The 26,725-nt window shown below is 41.2% G+C and overlaps 1 protein-coding gene across 1 annotated transcript in view; it reads right to left on the bottom strand.

The window, feature by feature from the left end:
• The window catches only part of GRIN2A (glutamate ionotropic receptor NMDA type subunit 2A), a 180,479-nt gene extending 154,277 nt beyond the window's left edge, over nucleotides 1–26,202 (bottom strand). Inside the window, exons 1-2 of the mRNA XM_065683906.1 lie at nucleotides 26,149–26,202; nucleotides 24,099–24,521 (exon numbers count right to left, since the gene is read on the bottom strand). Coding sequence (XP_065539978.1) covers nucleotides 24,099–24,503 — 405 coding nt within the window. The 5' untranslated portion in view covers nucleotides 24,504–24,521; nucleotides 26,149–26,202. The remainder of the gene's footprint in view (nucleotides 1–24,098; nucleotides 24,522–26,148) is intronic.
• Nucleotides 26,203–26,725: the final 523 nt, after the last annotated feature.

Raw genomic sequence — 26,725 nt, 5'->3', positions numbered from 1 at the left:
TCAGGTCCCATATCTGGGGACAACCGTTCTGGTTTCATTTATACACAGGGACATGAGACCCACATGCCCGATCAACTGCACAGAACAGTACATAGTCGCTAAGTGCACAGAGCAGCTACAGCTTCATATAGACAGACTGGTTCAGATGTTCCTACTGGGTAGTACTTTAATTTTTCCATGAGACAGCAGTTCTGACAGTTCCTGAAGTCTGCAGCTGAAAGCCTCATACAGGCAACGAATGAAGCTACAGCAGAGAAACAAATGCTGCTAAGTCATCATCTTTAGGAAGCAGAAACCACGGATGTAGCACTCCCATGACATCGTGTTCAGACACCTGCAAGCTCTCAATCAATCTGCAAAAGAATTAACTGCAAGATGTGCAAGATAGGTCCTCACTGTAATAAACCAAGGGATTCCCTTTGTTCACCTTCAGCGTACAGAAGGATGCAAAACAGGCAGTGCAAAGGGAACTCTTCTGCATGAAAAATTCATCATCTTTGCAAAAAACATTGAACCCAAGTTTCAGATTTCAATTTTGGTAAGGACTTTAATGGCTAGCATCATACTGACAAAGCCATCCTTAAATACATCAAGCAGATGTAAAATGATATAGTAATATCTTCCTGAATATTCAGAAGATCAGTTAATCAAAACTGCTCATCTCAGAGGGATCATTAGGAAATGCAGTTCTTATTTCTACTTTGTAACTTCCAATCACTACTGATCTTCCTCGCAAATACACCCAACCGTTAACATCCCACAGCTTAAGTCGTCTCCCAGATGACTGCTGCAGCCTCCAGTTTCACTTGTTACTTCCTCACTGGTGCATGAACATAGGTAATTATGGCACAAAGGAAACCAAAGTTTGAGAAAAAAAATCAGATAAATGGGATTTATTCATACCAAAATAGTTCATATGAGGCAAGGCATGACATTATGACATTAAGTATAAAGTCATATCCATTCCCAATTTTAAAAGAAACCTGATCCATAATGTTTTCTGCAGCCTCAATTTCCATTTCAATTTTTTAAGTGTGCAGGATGTACATTCAATGTGACAAAAGAAAGATGTTCATTATATTAAAAGTACTTCCTCTGAACTAAAACATTAGTTACCTTCTTGCATGAATCTGCTCTCTGCCCTTGAATGCAAACCTTAGTACATATCAGTACACTGTCCCAGACCCCAAACATGTCTGCAAAGGAACTTGCATATTTTATAAAAACCCTTCTTCTGTTCAGGGAGCTTTGACTGCATGTGATAAAGTGCCTACTTCATAGCAGCACTTACCCAGACTCTGGAAACATGATGGTTGAGAAAGTGAGCTTCTTAGCACACAACGCGCTAGGAAAGAAAGCCCTCTCTGAGCTCTTAATTCACATTAAAAGTGAAGCACTACACCTGCCACAGAATAAGTCTGGTTGATCTTCAGGGTACCTGCATATGAGAAAAGCAAAATTAATTTGCATCTCTTAACAGAAAAACAGAGATCCTGGAGAAATTGTCCCAAATACTACAGACAAGTTGCTCCAAAACAGGCTTCTAGAATAAAAAAGTTGAAACTCCAAAGAAATAGGAACCAGGAAAAGTTACACCAAAGTTTTATTTTCCTAATGCTTGTGACTTCCCTCTCCTCACCATTATGCAAAATGCATGAATACAGTATGCTTGGAGCCACCTCCAATCTCCAGCAGTGAGCTAAGGGATGCAAGAGCTTCAAGTCACCAGCTAAACATTGTACCCTTCATGGGTAACTGCCAGAATGAAACAGCTTGCCACATTCTACATTTGAGACCCTGCAGCTTTGACCAATCATTTACATAGTCATGAAGATCACCTTGAATTTGAGAGACTTGCAGGTGGTGCTACGGAAGATCTACACCTGAAAGAGGTGTCACTGCAGACTCCTGGGAGGAAGGAGCAAGAGGGTAAACCAACACAGTGTTGTGACAGTCAATTGCAAGAGGCTGTGAGGAGATAAAGTGGAAGCCCTTGCCCAAATGACGTCCTCAGCTGCAGCCCAGGAGGTGGGGCACAACCAGCACTGACAGCAAACAAGAATACTGGAATCAGAGGTAAAGGTGGAATCTAACAGCAAGGAAATAATACCTGAACTTTCAACACTTTGAAGCACCTTGTCAGAGAAATCTAGTGACGTGCAGAGCCCTGAGGCTCTCCATATTGCAAGGGAAATGGAAACTTCTAATGCTGCAGCAAGAAATGCAAAAGAAGTATTTTAAGGAAAGTCATTCTAACATAAAAAGAAGTCATCCCACATTTTCATGCCCTGTTCTATACATCCTGTCTGAAAAGCTCTCTCCCACACACAAAGTAAGGGGATGGTTCACATTTTACGAGTTAAATTAGGAATGCAATAATCCTCTTTTCTTTCTTTCTTTCTTTCTTTTTTTTTTTTTTTTTTTTGTCATGTATTTTAAAGAATTAAGCAATGGAAGTTACCAGACTTCAAGATACCCACCCCAAGCAAAAAGTAGCAGCTTTACCCAGCTGTGTCCCCAAGGCCAGTTCCACACAGACCCGCCCTGCCTGTGGGCTCAGTTAGAAAGTGGCAATCACTGAGGGAACTGCTACCCTTTATGTTGCTGCAATGTACACTTTTGACATGTCACCAATTTGAAATGCCACAAGTGAAAGTTAAAGAAAGGAAACTTCACTATGTATACAGAACAGTTTATTATAAAACCTTTGAAACAAAATAACCACTGGCCAGTTGTTCTCTTGTTCCTAGTCACTTCTACTCAAAAGAACCATTCAAGGACCTGTTTACGTGTCATTTTAATAGATTCGGATTAGATCTTAGTTAGAAGTTCTTCCCTGTGAGGGTGGTGAGGCGCTGGCACAGGGTGCCCAGAGATGTGACTTCCCCATCCCTGGCAGTGTCCAAGGCCAGGTTGGACGAGGCTTGGAGCAACCTGCTCTAGTGGAAGTTATCCCTGCCCATGGCAGGGGGTTGGAACTGGATGAGCTTTAAGGTCCCTTCCAACCCAAACCAATCTATGATTCCCTACAATGAGCTATAGATGTACAAATGACAAATGTCAAGTGCTTCTACTTTTTTCAATCATTCTGCTATGATGCACATGCAAAGCCACAGCAAGTTTCTTGTTTCAGATCTCTCCCTGAACTTATTTTTAATAAATCACTCTGGAAGTCTTTCTCAAGATTTCGGCACATCTCAGCTGCCTCCCCTTGATACATACCTTGCTACAAATTGTGAACAATGGAATATCCAAGGTTCTTCCCCATCTCAGAGACTGCACATGTTGTCTAATTTTCCAGCATGTTCAGTCTTGCTTGTCAATACATGAGCTATAAATCCAAAAGTGTTGGGATAAGAGTTACGTGTCACCTGTGCTAGTTGGCAAGGGACTGGAACCTGCTGTCCAGGAGCTACCAAGGCTGGGTAGTAGGTTCTCACCCTCTATTTATACTTTGACTGACAGTCATGCCAAGAGGGAATCCTTTTCACTAGCCTAATTGTTTTACTGAAATGCTGTCAGACACCTCCATTACACCCCTGATGTGCTAGGGCGAATTATAGCTTTTATTTGTGCTTCCCTAAAAATAGCTCAGTAGTGCACACCAAGCTGGGGATCTTGACATTAGTCACAATTTGAAGGAGGCAAGCTATCAGTTATCTTTAAACAGAGCACTGTTCCTCTTAAGAAAATAAATTATTCCATACTGCAAGAGAGGAACAGTTAATTGTAACTACCACTTCAAGGGTACTCAGTTGATATCCCTGTTTAGGAACTTCTTTGGTAAGTAATTGTTGATTGCTCTTTTACACATGTACAGCCCATTTCCACCTTTTAACAAGACATAGACAAAAACATGTTTAAAATGGGAAGTACTGCTTATGTTATAATGCATTTGCATACACTGTGCAGCTACATTAAATAATGAATTCCATATAATGAACTAATTCTAACTATATAAACCACATTTTTCTTACTAATTATAAAACCTATTCAAGTGATAAGCAGAAATATATGCATATGCATATATGCATATGACAATGCCAGTGCTTTTAATCCCTCTACAATACTGCCTCAAACACCCATTTTTTCACCCCTGAGTATTCTCCCTTAGTCTTACCATTTTAACTTTGCTTTGATAGGGTGAACTAACAGTATTTATCATTGATAATGACTAGCAAATGTAAGGTAAAAGTATAACACAGAGAATAAAAAAAGACCACAAGATACCTCTTTCTGGACTAAAGTCATTTCATTGCATAGCATACTATTGGCAGGACTTCTTTTGCACACTGCCACATTGCAAAAGTCCTCAATCTTGTCTATCTATCTATTATCTTCTACACACACACTCTGGTATTAATCACACGTGAGACACAAACTGTCTCTCCTTGAGATACTTGGCCACCACACCAACAGCTCTGCTTGCTTTGTAATTTTGCACACATCCACTGTTGCATCAGGCAGCTTCATTTTGTCTTTCAAGGCTGTTTGCTTTGTTTCAGATTTCAAAGCACAATGATCTTTCCTCATGCTGTTTTGCCCTCTGGTTCTTGTGTGCTTAGCTTACCCTTCTCAAAACATAAAGAACAGAAAGAGATGTGATGATATAATGCAAACCCTGATTGCGGTGATATGTTGGAGTCTGTGTGATACTAAAATGTAAAGTTTTCTGACTGATGTCAGCTAGTGGCATACGCGATGTTATGAACTTGCCCTAAATAATTCAGTAAATTACTGGTATTATGCAAGAGTAATGATAATATAAAATCAGGGCTCGAATTAACTTCTAGTCTTTCATAGGCCAGTGGCACAGAGATACTCTTCCATACATAAAAGGACTAAATACTTGAAATGGAAAAGCATAATTTGAGACTCCAAGTACTAGTCTGTTTTACTATATGACATGCATATCCACAATTTAACCCACAGTGGATTAATGCAGCCTCAATTCAGGAGTATCTTCATACAAGAGCATGCTGATGCTTGCTTAATAGTTTACAGTATCACTACTGGTATAATATTTCAATGTTTCAGCATATCTCTCTAGCTCACTTGATCTACTCCATTAAGGTATGCAAAACTATGTTTTCTAGGTTTCCTCTTAATGCACAAGCAACCACATAAATGTTACGTTAAACTAAGGAGAAATAAACACTGATTTGGTTTGTTGTTTTGTTTATCTTTTCCAGGAATCAAAAGCTATACTGTCCACGATAAAAAGCCCAAACATGATCTATATTTCATTATGATACTTCATAGGTACTTGTTAACATACTGATTATTCAGATATGAGAAACAGGTTACTTGAACAGCTAGCAGATTATGTGTCTACTGGAAATACTTGGCAATGCAAAATTAATATTCAGGCTCAGTATCCTATTAGGACACTTGTCAGTTGGGATTGCCATCCTATTTCCCTGATGCTCTTTTTGCAGCAGCAGGTAGTTCTTAGTTCATCACTCAAAACTTCACCAAGGCAGTTCCCAAAGAGAAACAGACCAGCAGAATTTTAATCAACATGGCAGGTATTCTAAATGCCAGAGGAAAATACAGATTTTCATCTATCTGGTGGGGTCAATAGAGACTGTGCTCACTGGACTACCTTACAGAAAACAGGAAAAGTCAGAACAGTAAGTGCTGAAGTGGGAAAGTACATGACTCCTACATGTCTATTCAGGCACTTTGGTACTTTTAAATGTTTAGTCTGGGAACACTCAAGTTTGAAATTTGGGTCTGATTTTGAGTGCATGTTTTCCTTTGACTAAAATCAGAAACTAGGAGCGCATGGCTTGGTTGTTTTCTTTTCCCCAAAATGCCACTGAACAACAGGGACTAGATGGTTCCTTTGCTGACTCACTCGATGTTTAAGTGTTTTGCTCTCTTTGCAGCATGTTGATCTTCACTTTGGAAAAAGCATGTGGTGAATTCCACAGATTTTCTGTCCAAAACAGCACACAAAGCGCAACTGCCATTCCAAGGCATTTCCAACGAAACTGAGGCAGGAGGTCAGCTCTCACTTTTAGCAGAGGCAGACCATAGGCAGCTCAGCTGGGGCCCTGAGGGCTTTTGTGTGCCAGTCAGAGTAGATCAGATGCAGCAAAGGAGCAAATAAATGCAAAAGACAACTTAAACTCAAAATACCTTTCCGAAGCTGTCTGTATATCTGCAGCAGAAGTGTCTAGGGCACAAAGACAGTGGTGGCATGAGGGAGGAAGAAAGGAATCAAGGCACAACTGATAGGAAGAACAAAGCTGAAAGCACATAGTGGTCCTCTTAACCAAAAACCTAAACCTCACTTGATAAAAGAAACAAGGTTAAAAAAAAAGAAAACAACAAAAAACAAAATGGTGAAAGCATTCCCAACTGCATGCTCATAAGAATCAGGAAAATTGTAACATTACACAAATAATTACTACCATGCCATTAGGACTACAGTTATGAGGCAAACCACATGGGGGGCTCAAGTTCATGCAGCAGATGCTTTTGGGAGGGTTAGATCTATTATAACACAAGTGCCCCAAACAGAATGATACAAACCGCCCTGCAGAGTCAGGAAATGAAACCCTGGGACTGGCTTTGCTGGTTCACACAAAGGTAGATTCCTGAAGTCTGTTTCAACACAGCAACACAGTGTTGCTTCATGGCTCCACATACACGTTCTCATCTGTTCAGTAAGTCAGCGAAAACAGAAATGATAGTGATAGTGGGGTTGCCAACTCAGAGATTAAACCATGTACTTCCAAAAGAAACCCCTGAACTTGTGCCTAGACAAGGAATTCCCAAAGCTACGCTTTTTCCAGCAATTCATATTGCCTTATTTAATGACATGAGTACAAACAAACAGTGCACACATCTGTTTTCTCTTGCAAACTAAGATGTATTCTTCTTTTTACCTCACCCGCACTGCAAGAAAACAAGGCTCATTACACAAACAACAAAACACCACTAAAACTAAGGATGCTGCTCTGACCTTTTTCTTCTTCCCTCCCCAAAGCACAGCTGTAAGTGCCTTAAACGTTCTGAAGCACTTTTTTTACACCTGGCCTGGCCTTTTCTTTCCATATGGCCAGGTATTTTCATTAATAAGCACTTTACCATAAAGTAATTGGCTTCTGCAGGTCCCTGAGAATGAAACAGCTGTAAGAGCTAAACAGATTATGATAATTCCAGTATTAATGAAGCCTGGAAGAAGTCTGAATTGCTTCAGGGAAGGAATAGGCTTGGTCACTTCAAAACAGAATTTTATTCAATTTGCTGTTCAGCCTTTTTTGGTGCAAAAAATTATCTGTAAACAGTACTAACCATGTGCTGCTGACCGTATGTAGCATTCATTAGCATATCACTTTAACCTTCCTCTCCAGCCACAGTAAATTATCAGTAAAGACTTCAGCCATTTCATTACAGTATTTTAGGAAGAACATTCCATTCCTGCAGGAACACCATTTCAGTTCTTTAAATGCAGCCACGCAGAATGGCACATAATACAGTATAACTAATGTTTTTAGCCTTCCTTTGCTAATGCTCTGCTGCATATGTATATCATGTCCTGCCCTTGGAGCAGAGCCTCTCTCATCCTTACCTAGCTTGAATATACACGAAAGTTACGGTTTCTGAAACGCGTTACCTTCTGCAGCCTTTTAAAAGAGCTATTCAATGATAAAATTCTCAGTAATAGGAACACTCAATTCCAATTGCTCAATAAGGCCTGATGAAGTATGCTGCCTCTGAGGAACCTTGACAACTGTGCAAGCTCTGTGAGAAGACACCCAAAATCATCAGTTCCTCAAGACAGCTATGGAGAAAACCACAGCAGCCCAGGGGAAACAGCCAGGAGACATTTTCAGAGTTTAAAAGGCTATTTATCAATACCTCTAGATCTCATTCTATGTCTCATTGTGTCTTTAAAATTCTTTCTCACAGCTAAAGTCAGCCACATATGGAAGTGTCACTGTCTGCATTCCTGCTGCAACTGAGCCACAGGGCAGATGCTGGCTTCCAGGTCCTGGTCTGTGCTCCCCTTCATGCCTGTGGGAGCAGATCTGCTACACACGCATCATCTGCAAGGAGAACACCCTAGAGCAGCCTATCCTACCTTTCGTGGTCAGCTTTCCACCTGGACGGAAATAGTTTGCTCAAGGTACAGTCTCAGGAAGGAACCACCACCAACAAAGTGTGGCCAGACAAAGGACTAGGACCAGCACCCTGAAATGAAATGACAAAGTGCCTAAAATACAGGAAGATCTGGATTTCTTGAAGTATTTCCTTCCTCAGACATGCTTTTCTACATCTCTTCACATACACCATTCCATCAGCTTTTCTCCCTCACTAAAAACAATATAAATAAATTGTACTTATACAGCAATTCCTACTTCTTTGACTTAGTTACTTACAATAATCACACTATCATTACCTCTCCATATTCACTATATACAGATTAGTCCATGGCACACCCCCTGTGTGTCATGGCACTCATTAGAAACCCTTTCTCCAGACCACAAGAAATAGCTAATGGATTTTGCTCCATGAATGAAACTCAAATGAGTCAGCATATTCAGCAAGTCAATTCTCGGTGCCAAAGGCAGTTGGTTGGTCTAGAACTCCTGATTATTTACAGAGACAGAAATACCACCACAGATCTCAACCTGAAAACGCTTATTTGAGCATTCAGGGGTTTTAAATCTTTCTGGTATTTGGAGCCATAAAATTAAAATCTTTGAAAGAAATTATCACAGTTACTGATAATAAGCAGAAGCAATTGGATAGGAGTGAGTAACTTGTTAAACCTGGTAATCTGCAAGAACATGAAAAACAAGAATCATTTATGATTGGCAGAATGAAAAGTATCCTGTGGGACATATTGATACAAACAGGGTACTAATGGCCTGGGTTTCCAAATAAAACCAAGGCCACTCAGTTACTGGAAGAAAACAAAATGGGGATCTGATCTTTCCATAGTTATGTACACACTGCCATCCAGCAAAACATCAGATTTTTTTCATGCTGGTCCCACTTCTGGTTCAATTCACAGAATAACAATGAATGTCCATCACAGTCATTAAAAAATATGGTGTTTCGAGTGTCCAGTTGCAACTACAACCCAGACTGCCCACAAATGTATGTAATGTAAACCACTGCTTAGCAGGCCTGACATGCAGGCAACATCACATACAGACTATAGAGAGATCAGACCACAGAACTCACAAGGCTATGTTTTTACCAGGACCTGAAGGCCAGTCAGTCTTTGCAAGGCTGAGAAGGACAGTCTTTGACTTTCTGGTCAGCTGTACATCAGGCTTCTACTCATCCCACGTCATATTCACCAATGCAGTGTTCACAGAAGCCTGGCTAGATTTGGAGACAATCTTATTATGGCATTGTATGGTTATCTCAAGGTTTTTTTTAAATGTAAAGCAGAACGCAGGATTAGAAAGAACTTCATGAGGCAGGTCCTCATCTCTTCATTTATTGACCAGTTTCCATGGTAACACTAGCTGGCTTCTTGCCATTCCTGAGCTTCTTAAGTTTCCGTCTAAATACTATTCACTACTTCCAATTTCCCACCCAAATGCCCACCTTAGTTTCAGTCCTCTTATCAATTCACTTTATGCTGCTTAATCAGCTTTTCTTCACACTGTATCCAGGTGCCATATCCTGCTCCCAGGCTCATTTTTACTAGAAACAAACCAGACTCACTTCATCTCCTGCACATGAGGCTTTCCATTCCCCAATCACCTTACAAGATTACAAACCCCTTACAAGATTAGCCAGGACTTTTTAGAATGTGGGAGTTTAATTCCAGACAGTATTCCAGAAGTTCCCCCATTTCCTGCATAGTGGAGTGAAATTGTCTAATAGCAATACTAAGAGAAAAAATACAGGAACAGCTTCTGCTGGCAGGCCCAAAAATGTTTGCTGCATACAACCAGTTCTTAGCAAGGTGGTCCAAGGTTACAATGTGGTCCTAGTAAACTGAATGCCATTCTTGGTTTATTCCTTTACTTTTTTTTTTAATACTTATTTTTACAATGTCTCAAAGCTGATAAATCTATTAATATGGAAAATTACAAATTTAATCTAGAATATGTTAAACTAGAAATTACGGCTCTGTAAACAGGCAAAATGTTTTTTAAATTGAAATACAATGCACTCCAGTGAATTCAACATACTGTCTTTTACTCTTATTCTCAAAAAAATAATCTAGTACTGGTCAACAGACATAACTAATATTCAAAAACTGGACTGAAAAGCCAGAATGAGCAGGACAGAGACCTTAATCCTATCCACCCAGTCATGGAGGGAACTGCTAAAATCTGGGTTAATCCTTCCAATCCTTAGTCAGAAAGAAAATCTATGCAATTGAAATAGTATGCCAGAATTAGATTTGCTTGTGGTGAGGATTCAATTAAGCCCAAAATTAAGATCTGAAATAGCTTCTGTGAAAATCAAAGCAGTACATTTCTACTGACAGATATTATAAGGCAGAATCATTGTTCAGAGACTAAACTCATAGCCCTTCTCTCCACAGGAAATTCATTTGGGACAAATTCCAGTCCCTGATTTTCAGATAGGAATTTTGTTAAGAAAAAATAAAATCAGCATTTCTCTAAAACAACAATGACAGCCACTGGACTGGAATGCCCTGAATAAGGCACAGACTCCAGTTAGGAAGATCATAGACAAAAAGACAATTACTTATATGGCAGTTTTATGAAGCAGATTCTCACAAACACCCTAGTGGCAATTTTAACTACTTTGTATCTGTTACTGTACTCAAAAACATGACATACCCATTAGATATAAAACATTTAACTCATCTCTATTTACCTGTATTGGGCAGGGAACGTTTTTATTTTTAGCAAGCTGAGAGATTACACATGTCAACATAGAAGATTTTAAAAATGAAGAAGAGAAGATACTGTACTCCCAAGAGCCATTTCACCTAAACCTTCATAATTTGATTAAAGCCTGCACAAATCAGGCTGGATTCAATCCAAAAATCTAACAAATAGTCTGTGTTTGCTGCTTCAAGTCTTCAGACATGTCTACAGACAATTTATGGTAAGCCTGAAATTTCTGGTTGTTTTCTTGATGAAGTTCTGTATGAGATCACTTCAAGATGCAGAAAGCCAACGCTCCCCTTGAGCCTACCAATGCCGTATCTGTGCACTTGCATAACAGATCACTCCATGCCCAGTTACCATGCAAGGCAAAAGCAAAGAGGCAGTAAAACTTTCAGTAACAAACATTTAAGGTCTGTAGTAATAGAATAATAAGAGGCAAATACTGAGCTGTAGCGTTCATGCCAAGAGAGCCAGAGGTTTCAAGTTACTCCATAAGCATATTTCTATAATCTTTGTTGCTCCAGAGCTGGAAGGTTCTGCTCAGGCTAGGCTCTTCTAAAGCAACTTCAGACCTTGAGAACTGGCTCACTGCAGATGGAAAAACAAATTATTAAACCAGCTCAATAGAGAGCCAGGCTTATTGTAAATGCATGGTTTAAAAAGAAGCAAAGGGACGGTGAATATGTTGGGTTTTCTTTCTAAATACAAACTAGAATGCTTGTTAAGAAGAAAAATAAAGTACATAAAGGGCTGTAATGGTACTTGGAGTGCTCTCTTTCAAATGGCTTACTGGACTGCTGGTGAAATATGTTGCTCACACGCTGCCAGGTTTCACTTAAGTTAAACCTGATATTCTATTTAAACTTTACTTTGGTAATTAGATTTTTGTCTCACCACGTCAATTCAAGGTTTCATCTGCATGTCTGACCCAGTTAAAAGCTGTTATTAAAACAGATTTTCTAATTCAGCTCAGATAGTGGTATCTGGAATCAGCTATGGAGATAATTTGCTGACTTTATCCAACCTAGGAGGGGGATCATGTAAACCTGTATTTTTCCTTCCACAAGTGAGCTTACTCTGCAAAGAATCAAAATTATCCTCGTCTGACATCTTGCTATGCTTATTCTCTGAAGACACTGCTCATTCTCAACCTCATGATACACCCAGTCATTCAGACAACATCAGCATTTCTGCAATTCACAATCCAGAACTTTGTTCTGTACACAAAACTACAATTTAAGTGCCAGTAAACACGAGTTTCAGAATAATATTTTAAAGTGACATCAAAACTCATCCACATAGAGGGGATGCTGCAGAATCAGTCACCTACCATTGTGGAAAGCAATTTATTTTCATATATTTTAACTGTCAGTCTGCCCTGTCCCCAAGTATTCTGAAGCCCCTGATGGGAGATCTGAAATTCAAACTGAATTGAAAATCAATTATAAAAAGGAATCATAAATATACTTTCAAATGCTACTTACAACCCAAGTTGTGTGTAGGCACCCCCGCAAAGCACCAGAACAGAGTGAACATATGACATAAACAAAAGTACATATATTATTACAAATCAGAGAATTATTGAAATATCTTTCCATCTTCTATGCAAATGGATGTTTACACAGAAGGCAATCATTACTGGACACAGTAGCCAAACAAGTTCAAAGCCAAATAAAGTGAGGGCTGTATAGACTGACCCTGTCCCAAAGATTATACTAAAAGGAAAAACAAAAGCAGTAAGGAAATCTTAAATGACAGTTGCAGACTCCAGTACCTCCACTTCCAGATACTTAACCACAGCCCAGAGACCCTACATTGCACCAGAAAAAAGCAAATATCCCCCTATATGAGCACATAAATCCAGTCAATGAATGCAGAAGGAATCACTTGGGACAGGAGAAGAATTGTCCAAAATCTGAAGGCCAGGAACCCTGAAGAGATTTGAATACTTTGGGTTTTCTCATACTTCTTTCTTTACAAACACATCACTTCCATCAGCAATTCTATTGCAGATTTATCTCCACCTCAGCTCTCCACCATCATCACTCTGGTTTATTTTCTCATCCTTTCACTATATTCTGCTTATTGAATATAAACAGGTTTGGCTTAAAGTCATAACAGTTTTTACTTTCTTGGGATTCCGGAGAATTTTTATTTGCTGAGTTGTTTAACACAATTGTCACCTGTGCTCTGTGTACACTGCCAGAGTCCCAGTACTCCTGGCATTAAAGAACACAATTTTAAGCCAAGGGGTATATTCTCTCCCAGACAACCTTGCTTCTGATAAGGTTAACTAAGGCAATACATGGAAAATAACCCCCCACCCTAACTCTAACAATAGGTTGACAGCTAAGTATAAAGTAGAATAGGATTAGATGGGATGCAGATGAAGACAGCATTTGGTGGAAGATTTCCATACAGAATGGATGGGTAAGAGAAAATAGTCTAAGAGCAAGCAAAATAAGCAAATGTTCCTTTTTACAAGTTCTATACCAGGTTGCTGTTACATAGTTCAGAAAGAGCTTAATATTTTGCATGCTAAGCACTGGAATCATCCACAGCATATTTCACTAGAAACCAGATTCCACAACAGGCAATTTCAGCCTTTTTGCAGATAAAAGACCTGTTCAACTTGAAGAAGATAAGCTGCATGGAGACTGAACCCAGAACAACCTCATAGCAACCTTCCAGTACCTAAAGGGGGCCCACAAGGATACCGCAGAGGGAGTGGTCATCAGGGACTGTAGCGACAGGACAAGAGGGAATGGTTTTAAAGTGAAACAAGGGAAGTTCAGGTTATATATAAGGAAGAAATTCTTTACTGTGAGGGTGGTGAGGCATTGGAACAGGTTGGCCAAAGAAGCAGTCAATGCATCATCTCTGGCAGCGTTCAAGGCCAGGCTGGACAGAGCCCTGGGTGATATGGTCTAGGATGAGGCATCTCTGCCCATGGCAGGGGGGTTGGAACTGGATGATCTTAAGGTCCTTTCTAAACCAAACCTTTCTATGATTCTATGATAATAGTTAAAATGCACCTGAAGGAAGAAGAGAGGAGGGCATGGCAAATAGGTCAAAGGGAACATGTTCATTTACTACACAGACAATGTGACTGCTGAAAATAAACCAGACCATCTTAAATGATGCTTGACTAGAATGCAGACACTTTCCAGAGTTTTTGCATCTGTTTTGTTATGATGAATTCACAAGTCTTACCCCAATTAGATAGCTCTGATGTCTCTGTTAACACAATTTACCCAGAACTCTTACTTAGCCACACACATAAAAAAATAACATGGAATCTGCCTCATAATTATATGTTTCTGTAACTCCTAAAAGCAATTCATTACAGGAATGTCGCACACTTAGAACAGATTACCTTAATTCTATTTTAATTCTATTTTCTATTTATTCAATTGCAAATGTTATTCCTAATTGTATTGTAAATAGTGTTGAGCTGGAAGGTGGCTATAAAATCCCTATTCTTTCATATGCAGTGTGTTTCCATTAGACATAAAATCAATGTAGTGAAAACAAAGCAGCCCTACTGTTAATTCTAGCCACATGGAGAGGCAAACTGGTCAGCACAAATAGACAAAACTTTGTATCAACAAAATTACAGTCAGAAATCTCGAACCAAAAGTTAGGACACAAAAAAAACCTATCTGTCAAGAAAAGGACAAAATAAGCAGCTTCCCACCCAGCAATCCCTTGAATGAAGTACGTTTATAGGAATCTCTTACTCAGAGATGCACAAAAGGCAGGCTATATATAGTTCTACACACCAAGCAGAGGCCATGGAGCAAGACCAATATCCATATTCTCAGTAATGCTGCAGCAAGTAACTTGTGACAAGGAAACAGCCCAGCTGACCCTCATTAAAAGCCTAAAAGGAAATTACTTTCCCAAACCTACCATGGAGATTGAAAGCCTGAATCACTGACTGAAGAGTCACCTGCTAACAAAGCACCTCCCCAGGAGAGCTTACTTAAAATGTACTTTAAGGGATACACAGTTTTAAAGTTGAAATGTCTCCATCTCAAAAAAAAAAAAAAAAAAAAAAAAAAAGAAATCTACCTTATCCAAGCTCTTTAAAAATAGGTGTACATGATCCTACTGGGAAATTACACTCTTATCAGCCAATTCAACACACCTAACCACTATTACTTGTAGGATCCCTTCTGAAAAGTAAGTTCATCGATGTAATCAATAAAAGGTTGTTATCTTCCTGGTTTTAATATTTTTCTTTCTCTGACCTTTCCTCTCCACCTTCAGCCAGGGAATCTGGAAGAAAGCCGAGTGAAGAACCTGTACGTATACCAGAAACACAGGCCTAGTTTTCTCAGACCTAGTCACACCTAAATGGGAAACAAAAGACTTCCAAAAGAAACTGAAGTAATTTTGGAGCTGAATGCAGAATACTACAGTGTTTTAATGCAATCTCATCCACAGCCCTCCAATGTGCTTCTTAGTATACTACAGCCAAAAGGGACTGCACTTTTGCTTGAAATTGCCCTGCCCAAATACAGGTTAATCTTGCTAACCATTCTCTGCTCCATAAATGTACAATCAGATGGAGATGTTTCACTGTCGCCCATGCTCCAGAAGTTTAGGACCAGATTATGACCTCACATAAGCTGCTGTATTTCCTACACCAGTTTTAGTTCAGTCTTTGTGGCTGTTGAGGACAGAAGGAGTAGGAACGGATTACACAATTACTGTCCAGATATATACATTTATGAATTATTTCTTTAATCTTCATTTGAAGCTTAGAGTCTGTATTCAAGCAAAACCTTAGCCACAAATTTGGGCTAGAAACTATTTCTTTTTCAAGAGGTTTAAATCAAAGTTTGATCAGGGAATCCTGTGTAGTCCTCAGCCTACCCCAAAACAGAATCATAGAATAGTTAGGGTTGGAAAGGACCTCAAGATCATCTAGTTCCAACTCCCCTGCCATAGGCAGGGACACCTCACACTAAACCATCCCACACAAGGCTTCATCCAACCTGGCCTTGAACAATGCCAGGGATGGAGCACTCACAACCCCCCTGGGCAACCATTCCAGTGCCTCACCACCCTAATAGGAAAGAATTTCCTCCGTATATCCAATCTAAACTTCCCCTGTTTAAGTTTTAACCCGTTACCCTTTGTCCTGTCACTACAGTTCCTGACGAAGAGTCCCTCCCCAGCATCCCTATAGGCCCCCTTCAAGTACTGGAAGGCTGCTATGAGGTCTCCACGCAGCCTTCTCTTCTCCAGGCTGAACAGCCCCAACTTCCTCAGTCTATCTCTACATGGGAGGTGCTCCAGTCCCCTGATCATCCTCGTGGCCCTCCTCTGGACTTGTTCCAACAGTTCCATGGCCTTTTTATGTTGAGGACACCAGAACTGCACACAATACTCCAAGTGAGGTCTCACGAGAGCAGAGTAGAGGGGCAGGATCACCTCCTTCGACCTGCTGGTCATGCTCCTTCTGATGCAGCCCAGGATACCGTTGGCTTTCTGAGCAATGTATCCTTCATGCCTGAGTCCCAGAAAGCACAGACATTAATCCAGAGGAATCTTAGTCTTCCCTAAATAAGAGAGAACTTTTACACCTGGGACCTACTTCTCCTTCCACTCACTCAGGTTTTTTGATCACTTAAGGTCTGTGTGTATGGAAGGTAAAAGGGAAATTGCTGCTGGAAAAGGTGAGACAACACCAATGGCATACCACAAGCTTAGAGCTGCTGGACACCAACTAAACATCACCTGCAACTTGGAACATCACGTTTGCATATGAGGAAAGAAGCTGATTTTCCTGTTGGTGTTCAGCTTTTATATTCCATTTCTTCTACACACTTTAATTTCTCTCTGAAATATTCCCCCCTTCTAACCAGTTCTGGTTTCACACAGAGCCCGTAAGTCTGAACTTTTCCCTGACCCAATATATCAAGTCTCAGGACAAAGGAATATACAGCACCCAGGTCCTTCTAGCATAGCTTCTTTGAGTGAAAATACTCAAAAAGAAACACTTGCTAGGTGCTCTGCATTTACACAAGAGCACAAAACCTTCTCCTAGCAACACTGGGGAGACCCAAGGATGATCAAGCAGTATGGGATTAGGAGGGCCCTGACACACTTTCCTAGGTCTCCATCTTGAGAAGCCAGAGGGGCCCTTAGTTGAAGGGTGAACATGAAGTAGAACTGGAGCAATGCACTAAGAATTCAACCATGTCCAGTTTTAAAAACAGTGCCTCTAGCTTATGCACCTCATTTGCAAGCACAGGGTTTTTCTCCTGAGGACAGTAAGTCTAAATCTAATATAAATAGCCAATGATGCTGCTACAGTTTTATTTATTTCTGTGAAGCACAGAGGAAAATATCTCACGGATTTAAACAAACAATATGGTGACAGATGGTGTGAAGACAATCCAGGCTAGGCTCCTTCAGTAAAATCTGTACAACTTCATAACTCCAGGAAAAGAGGGGAGGCAGAGGAGGAAGAGGAAGGCGGGGGGGCGGGGGGGGTGGGGGGAGAAAAGAATACAAGCAAAGCTGGCCCAGATGACCACTGATTTCTAACAAATACCAAAACTTCTAGACTGAAATTTTCTCTGCTCATCTATAGACGGCTCTTTGTACCAACACTGATGTAGGCAGATCTATGCCAGATATCTTTCAAGGAAGCCCAAATACAAAGAGATTCTTCAAATTAAATTGTTAGTTCAAATAAGCAACAAATAAAACACACTATTAAACAGTCTATTCAAATAAGCTAAATATCCTCTCAAAAATATTAATAGATAAAACACAAAAACTGTGTTTGACATGATACGAAGGCCCTTCTGTTCTGTTCACTGCATTCAGGTATGTTCTCTGGATATATTCTGGTTGCCAGAAATGTCTTAGGTGCTTTACAATAGCGTATCATTATTTTGCAGCTTAAAGGAAGTGATTTTGGGTTTTACATGTAAGAATTTTCTTCAGGAAAAAAAATCCAAAGATGTCACCAGAAATATCTGCAAGCAGAAAATTATGCTGAAGATCTTGTGTCCTACTTTTACAGCTCAGGAGTTTGCTGTTATAATTACCTATAGGCAGGCAATAGTTTGGAGAGATTGCATGATCTAACACAAGACTTACCACCAGTTTTAAAATACTGTCTTGAAGTAAAGACATTTCTGGATTTCTGTTTTCAGTAACTGTAAGAACAGACACTTTGAAGAAAAATGAGACAATACTTTTGAGATTAAAACATATTGCTCTTACTGCGAATTATTAGATCCAAGTGAAGGTAAACAGCCCTCTCTCTTAAGAGCCTTCCACCCTGAACTCAGCTGCAACTGTGTCAAAGCAAGCAAGCTAAAATAAATAAGAGCTTACCCACACTTGAGTTACACGAACAATCAAGTCAACTGGAGAAGATTTCCATTCTCTACAATTTGCTTATTAGTTACAGAAATTCCCAATCTCTTCAAAACTATCTTCCTTCTGCTTAGGAAAATTAAACCAAACATCCCACCCTTACAAGAGCCACTGTTCAAGTCTGCTCTCACAGTGTTCCAGAAAATCCTTTGTGCCTTACTTTGCTAAATTAAGAGGGAAACCTCTGTGTGGACAAGAGAATGAGGAATAATACAATCACCTCTGAAACAGCTAATAAAATCGTTTAGAAAAGAGAGTGCAAGAGAGCAAGGTTCATGTCACTAACACAGTGCTCCTCCAAGTGCTGAGACACAGCTCACAGCAGCTCACACAGCTCACAGCAGCTCGCGCAGCTGGAGCTTGCCTTTCTCACAGCAATCGCAGTGCAGGCATTAATGTAAACCAGCACACTCTATCCTCAGCACCTCACTCTCCCAGAGCATGGGCTCATGGGGAAGAAAAGCACAAGAACTTTCACCCGCTCACTTCATTTGCCTCAGCAAGACTGACTCCAAGCATGTTTGTAGGCATTTGATAGCAGTCATTGTGGCACGTATGTGTCAAAGGTATGAACACAGATTACAAGCCTAGTTCTAAAAAACTTTATGGATGTGCAAGACAACTGTATTCTTAAAATACATAGAAATTGACTTATATGGATAGGGATGGTCAAGTAAACACAGACTTGTAGGAGAAGGTCAATGCTACATTTTTATTGCAGTTCAAAATACAAATGAGAATAACTGAAAGTTACACTTCCCATAGCAGCATTAGTGCAGCCAGAGGGACAGCCAGATATATTCAACTGCTTATTTAAAAGTGGCAGAAGCTGGAAGTATTGTGTGTAATGGAAGAGTGCAAGCTATTATATCGAGACCTGAAACTCCAATTCCATGAATACAGGTATTTGTGCACTAAAGCATGTATTAAACTATAGACCTCTCTTTTGCAGCACCAGCTGAAGGCTGGAGTATAGCACCATACATGTGCTGATATCAGTTATCAGTAAGGGCAGAAATAAAAAGTTACAAAATTTGTGTTTCAGCTTTTCTGTAAACACACAGGACTGCTTTTACAAGCCAGCTAGATGAACTGGATAGACACCTACACAATGCATATGAAAGACATGCAGTTGATGAGCGCACTCCATTAAGTATTATCTACAACAACAAAAAACCCAACAAACCCAACCCCCCTATTCATCACAACACAGCGCAAATGTGAAGTGTGTATTACTGCATTATGAGGACACAGCAATGGCAATGCCAATGCCATGGCAATATAGTTCTAAGATATGTAGAGAAGCCTTAAGAGCAGCATACAAAGCCGCATATGGATAAGGGAGTATAAATTCTCGGTAGCAGAGCCAAGAGTCTGAGGGTACTCTGGGCACAGTTACAAGGCTGGTCTCAGAGCTCTGCTTTTCACAAGTATGGTTTTTGTATCTCAGGAATAAGGACTAAACAGAGCAATTCCAGCTGTGTTTATAACGAGCTGATATTGACAGGTAATGCAGATATCTGCAAGTATCTCAGTAAAACACCTGAAAAACACTCACCACGACTTATAAGTACAGTTTCACGCACTACTTATTGACAGGTAGATGTGTTGTTAATAGATCTCCCAGCAGCACTACAGGACACAGGGGGCTGGTGGATGAACTGAACATGAGCCAGCAGTGCACCCTCCCGGTGGTGAAGCCCAACCATGCTGCGCCAGCAGAAGCACCCGTTCCCTCCTTTAATAAAGAGGGAAATTCTATTGAGATGTAAGGAAAGGTTAAGTACTGGAACAGATTGCCCAAAGAGGCTGTGGTTTCTACAGCCATAGGCATGTCAAAGATTTGACTGGACAATCTGATCTGACTTTGATGTTAGCTGATCATTGAGCTAGGGTTGGGTTAGACAACCTCCAGTGAGTCCTTCAAACCTCAATTGCTCTGTGATTCTATCTTTATTATTTTGGAGGAGGATGGGGGTGAAAAGGGAAAGCTGAAGGTAGTGGTAGATGCCAAGGAGATTTTATCCTGAACAATTGTTTATTTTCAATGTTATCAGCAGAAAGAACAATGAAGAAAGATAATTTAACCATATATAGTACTTATCTTTTTGAAAAGCAAAGATTTGTTTTAAATAACATTTCCAGAGCTGTTTCAAGAAGCACCGCTTTGTAATAGCCCTTCTGGAAAATTACTCTCACCTTTAATATTGCTTGGCTATGCATTATAACTGTCCATACTTCCATGACAATAAAAGGCTTCAAGTTATGTCTTTCAGAAAGATTTCTAATGAGAAAATAGAAAAACTACATTTTGCACTATGCAAAAACAGTATGGTTCAAAGACACTGAGTATTCCTGGGCTTCTTCACCACTTGTGAAGGAAGCGAATCTTCTATTATTGTCACAGAACTAACCATGATGTTCTGTTTTAGAAAGGTATCACAAATACTACCATTATTATGATAGCATGTGGCGAAACAAGCACCACTAAGTTTGAAACCAAATGCTCAAGTCAGGAAACAGTTCCTAAGTAATGTTTGGTCTGAGATCCCTCAAACGTCAACAGATACAAGCTGAATAAACAGCTAGTCTGTTCTCAGCATCTTCCAAGGATGCTGATGCACAGCAGGTTGGCACAGATGCCCCAGACACAGTTCTCATCTTGTTTCAGTAGGCTATTCCACATCTGAATATGCTTTAAGTCTGGCAGCACCAGGAACCAAAGCCAAGGAGCTGTTCATTGGCAGGCAAGATCCTGCCAACAGCAGGTGGTAAGATCAGCTGGAGGCAGAGCCAGTGGCCTTGTCCAGAGGGGATCTCTACAGCACAGCTGGGATTAGGATGAGGTGGGTACCATACACTTATTGGTACCTACGCTTATTGGTAGGGTTTTGACAGCAGATGTTGGGTGAAGGCAGATCAACTAGGTTCAGGAAGCATTCCAGTTTGGTTGGTTTCGCATGCCCATCAATTTTCACAGTCTGTATCAAGCAACGTATCTCCTCAGATGGTGCAGGCAAACCTTAACCAAAATGAAGGAGAGAGCAGCCAGCTGGGGTATGAGAGGCAGTCTGAATTACACACTGTTCATTGCTGTTTTCACAGGAATTACTTCAAAAGCTGCATGTCCTGCATTAATCACTGCATCCTCCAAATCGGGGCATAGCTCCTATTTAGAAACGTAAAACAACTTTTTCTTGTTTAAAGAGATGGCTCTTCATGTGAGTTTCACACAGTAGTTATTACCCATAGAGAATATGGTAACTTTATCTAATCTGAGTCATTCCACTGAAGTGTTCCGCTTTATAGAGTGTTACAGATGACTTCTCATTCCTGTGCCTTTAGTTCAGTTCATGTTTAGGACAGTTGAGCATCGTATAACAACCACTTGGCACAGAAGTCACTGAACTATTGTGCCACCTTCACATTAGCCATGCTTGGTAGCCTACAAACAAGCAGGTACTATACACACACTTTGAAGTAAAAGTCATCTAAAACACAGTACTAGCATAATGCCACAGAGAAGGAAAACACCAGTTAAAGCCACACGATAAGGACATAAATGAAATGGCCTTATTAGAGTGCCAGAGAACTACATCCACAAGCAGGACTGGGACCAGGTATTTTTTTGCATATCCAGCCATCTCAGTGTATGACATGGAGACAAAACAGAAGAGTTCAAACACTGACCAACTTCACAAACTAGCCAACACCCATGTGTTTCAGCTAAAATCCCGACATGCCTTGGAAGACACGCTGTGCATTTGCAGTCCTGCCTCAGCCTTCCTCCCTTGCCTTGATGACAGCACTGTGAATTCCACCTTTGACTCCCAGGAATTCACTCCTAAATGAATTGTTAATTCAGTGACATGTACAAGTCTCATTACTGCAATGTTCTGAACACAGCTGCAAGACAATGTATATTGCAAAACCCAAGGTAAAAATTCAGGCAATTTTAGTCCAAACAATTCCTTCAGCCAATTTAAGCTACTGAAGACAGCTCTGTTAGATTGTCTTAACACAGAACAATTTTGATTTCCTAAGTGGAAATCTTAGAAGCCAAGTTTTAGCATAAAAATGTTTTATTAGCAGACTGTGATAACCCCTAAAATCAAAGACATTGGGATAATTACGACAATGTTAGCAAACAACAAAAATAGCATTAACTTACTGAGACAACAACAATACAATCTATCCCATTTTCTAGAGGCTCCTACATAAAAGTAAAAAATAGATCTGTATCAGTAACATCCTGCATCTGCTACCGAGTGTGAAGTCAACTCTGTAAGGATTTCTGCCAGTGTTTCAGCATTGAGCACTGGCTGGGATCTTCAGATGTTCCCATACTGGCATAGAAAGTTGAGTGAAATAGAATTCCTAAATATACATAAAGCCAACTTTAGAAATATGGGTAAATTCATAAAGTAATTTAAAAGCACATGAAATAACTGCCTCTAACTTTGTCACAGCAATTATATTTAAGAGAGTAGCACTGCCTGTAATGATCTTTCTATATAAATCAAGATGTCAAGGCCATTGTTAAAAAATCTTGGCTGTAATTCAGCACTTGTCTTCCGCTTGTATGACATAAGTTTTAAAGGAAGGCCATTCAAAATACCGAGAGACAGATATCTTATCCCAGTGGAAAAAGTCCTTCCCAGAGGTAAGAAGCTTCAAAAGTTCAAAGCAGATTCCTCAACTGTAACTAATCATTGCATCTTCCCTGCTTTTTCACCCTCAAGTTACAAAACAGCATATCTGGACGACTTCGCTTTTAGCGAGAGAGCTCTTTACTATTCAAGTACTATTCAGAAGCCACTTATAAGGAATAGCAGCATTTAATGAATAAGAAACCCTGAAATAACCAGGCAATAAGTTACAATTAACATCGGAAAGCTTTGTGTGCTGTAAAACCACTAAATTTCTTCCCACACATGAACTCCCTTTTCAGCTCTCTTCTGTCACGCCACAGTGGGAGCTCCTCTCGGACTTTCAAGCCAAGTGGCAGCCCACACCAAGCAGCTTAGTCCTGCACAGTGCTAAGCACCCATTTATGAAAGGACAGAGATCACTTTACAAGATCCATTCTGCGGTGCCAGCAAGGTGAGTTAAAAACTGCTACAGTATTAAGGAGCATGAGCTGGGTACATGAGTCATTTTTGTCATTCCAGAGTCTCACAACAGATTACATAAAGAGATGTTTTCCAACAAAACCAATTGTAGCTATCCCTAAGGTTCAGACAACCCCGCTGTGGAATTTCATGAGCTATACCAGGAAATGGGAAGCATCTGGTTAGCAAAAGTCTAATTTAATAAATATATGGAATACTGGAGCTGGTTCAAGTTTGCAAGACTGCTTAATTTATAGACTGTAGTGGGTCACAAAAGTCCAGCTTAATATGACTGCTCTATTAGTGGTGTTTTCCTCAAACATATTCAGGTCTATTGCTTGTTATTTCTCAGAAGTACCACAGAATATCTGCTTATAATTTTACATCTTATCCCTAAAATCATTTTATGAACCTGCCATTTTAAGGTTGTTTTTACAGCTACATATCATATTTGCTAGTAAAATTGCTAAACTGACCAGCATTCAGTGTGCTGGAGAGTAAATTTCATTAGGATTGCTTTTACAATGCACAGAAAGTTGACTTTCAGGCATGAGCACCAAAATACTTCAGAATATCTGAGGAATGATCAATGGACACTGCTCTGCATATTTTTTCTTTTTTAAAGCACAGAAAGACAATTAGAAGCATCCTTTTGAACTGCTTGAAGTGAATATTCATGATAGAGACCAACACAGTGAAGTACATTGGAGTAGCAAAAGCTTTAAATAATTTTTCCTACCTTATCTGCCATTATCATGGATGCCCCGCCATGAATTCCAAGAATTGGAATAGAAGTCTGAGATGAAATAAAATCCAAAATCTGAGCTACTGCTTCCTGATCAGTATCATCTCCAAAAACCACTCCATGGATCTTGGTGCCTGACATCAAGTCGCAAATGTGTGTTATGATGCTCTTAGGGTCAGTCTGGTCCACCAGAAGGGTCACCACATTGATATCAACAGTCAGGTCTGCTGACATTTCTCTGGTCCAGAGAGCTCTGATATCTCTCTCTGTGAAAGACTTGGTCCTTCCCAGAATCACTGCAACATTCAGGACAGGAAAACTTTTCTCCGCTCCATGAACAAGATCCAAAGGCGCCAGAAGAGCTTGGAGTACCAGGAGAGCACAGCCAATTTTCCTCATCTTTGCCAGCTTTATCCCCTGTAAAAGCAATCACATTGTATGAGAAAAGCAGCAGAGAGGAAAAAAATACACGCTGTTATATATGTATCTCCAACGTCGGGTTTAAACAGAGAGCTTCTGGACACAATGCAGACTTCAGCAGCTTTTTATAATACATTCTTCACCTGAGTTTCAATTCTAGCCTCTTACATCCCCACAAGAATTTGGCTTGCCAGTGGCAGTGTTAGAAGTGGTCTCCCACAAGCAACGCAAAAACTGTAGCACAAGTTCAGAGGAAAAGCCCGTTAACATTCTTCCTGTATGGCCAACAGAATTATGACTGACATCATTAAAAAAAGACATTATAATCCTTCTCTTTAACCTTGCCGTCCTAAAACAGGTAACACACAGAAATCTGTTTTCCTGTGTCCTGAACGTCTAGTTAAAATTTAGTTACAGTCTAAAAGGAAGAGGTGCTTTAGCTCAAGATGAGAGAAGCAAGCCAGAGGTCTGGTGGAAACCCTAGTCCATCTACTCCACACATTTCACAGCATCCCAGAACCATGCAGTTTCATTTTTGAAGATCTCTCCTAGACAGCTGCTGCTGAAGCAGAGTCTACTGCATTTCTGGAACAGATTCAGAAGCACAATATTCTATCTGAATTATTCTGTCTCCTCTTACGTGGCATCTCAGAATCTATCTCAGAACTGCTGATCTCAGACACAAAGTTGTTCACTGGTGCTGAAGGGGAGGGTGTTCCACAAATGAGCATCACTGCATTGGTTTACTTCATATCTTCGTGGAATCTCTGTAGGGGGGTGAATATAGACAGAGTAGGATAGGGAGGGAGATGAGCCACAGGACTGATATGGTTATCTAAACTATCTGAAGGACGGAGAAGAGGGAGAGCAGGTCTGACGCCGCAAGATCTCCCTCGGTGTCTGCGCCCTGGGGGATTTCCACCCCCATAACTGGCTCTCTACTACCTGCAAGAAAGGAGTCCCTGTGCCACGAAAGCCGAGCTTGTTGCAAGGCGTCACGCAGCAAACCCTAGCAGGAATGTCCAATCGGGGGAAGCTCAGCTCTCCCTCTCATCCCGCCAGCCCTTTCTCCACCATCAGTCAGGATCCTCTGCTGCTGAAACACACACCAAGACAAGGGCTTGCTGTAACATCACCTCCTTTTGGGGCAGACGAGCAGATGAACACTTGAGAGCCCGTTTAACTGCACATCAGTGCTGGTGAGCTTCCCACGCCATTGCACTGCGGGCCAGGCTCCCGCCGCCACAGCACCAGAGGTGCTCGGAAAGCGGTTAGAAAAAAACACACCCGAGTGCCCGCAGGCAAGAAGCCTCTTCAGCTTCCTGCCGAACCCGAGAAATAGTAATTACAATAACACACACACACACGCACACGCACACGCACACGCACACGCACACACACACACACACACACACACACACACACACACACTCACACACACACACACACACACACACACACACACACACACACACACACACACACACACACACAAACCCCGTTTGCCCGTCCCGGGCACGGCTCTTCCCCCGTCATCCCCCACCCCGCCGAGCGAGAGCCCCTGGCGAGCCCGGCCGCGGCCCTATGGCGCCCCCTGGCTGCCGCGTGGTGTCTTCCCACCTACCCAGCGCCTCAGAAGACGGAGCGGCGGCGGGTGCCGGTGGTACCGGTAGTGCCGGTGGAGCCGGTGCTGGTGTAGCCGGTTCTGGTGGTGCCAGTGGTGCTGGTGCAGGGCATGTCGCGGCCGCGGGCATGTCGCGCCCCTCGGTGCCCGGGCTCAGGGCCGGCCTCCTCGCCGTTGGCCCCACGCGTGGTCCCCGCCGCAGCCTGCGAGCGACATGGCAGCGCGGGAGGGCAGCTAGGAGGAGAGGGACGCAGGCAAAGGGGGGCTGGGGCGGGGGACGGGACGGGACAGGGGGAGAGGAGACGGTGGAAAACCGTTAGTCAGGTTACGATTTGACAGGGGAAAATACATTTCAGTCTCATGTGGAGTGCGAACGGAAATAAAGTGATTAGACTCAAAAGTGTCGTGCCCCCCTACACACACACAGGGTTGGAAATTAATGCAAGCTCTTTCCCAGCAGCAGCGCCCATGAGCCCGCAGCCGTCCGGGAAACGGCTCCCGCCCTATCCTTGGAAATCCTGGGCTCCCAACTGCCCGTCTGCTCCCAGGAGAAACGCACGGCTCTGAGCTCTAATGG

This window comes from Lathamus discolor, chromosome 6, assembly GCF_037157495.1.
Source record: "Lathamus discolor isolate bLatDis1 chromosome 6, bLatDis1.hap1, whole genome shotgun sequence".
In the NCBI taxonomy this organism is placed as follows: domain Eukaryota; kingdom Metazoa; phylum Chordata; class Aves; order Psittaciformes; family Psittacidae; genus Lathamus; species Lathamus discolor.
This window is presented reverse-complemented; position numbering and strand designations above follow the sequence as displayed.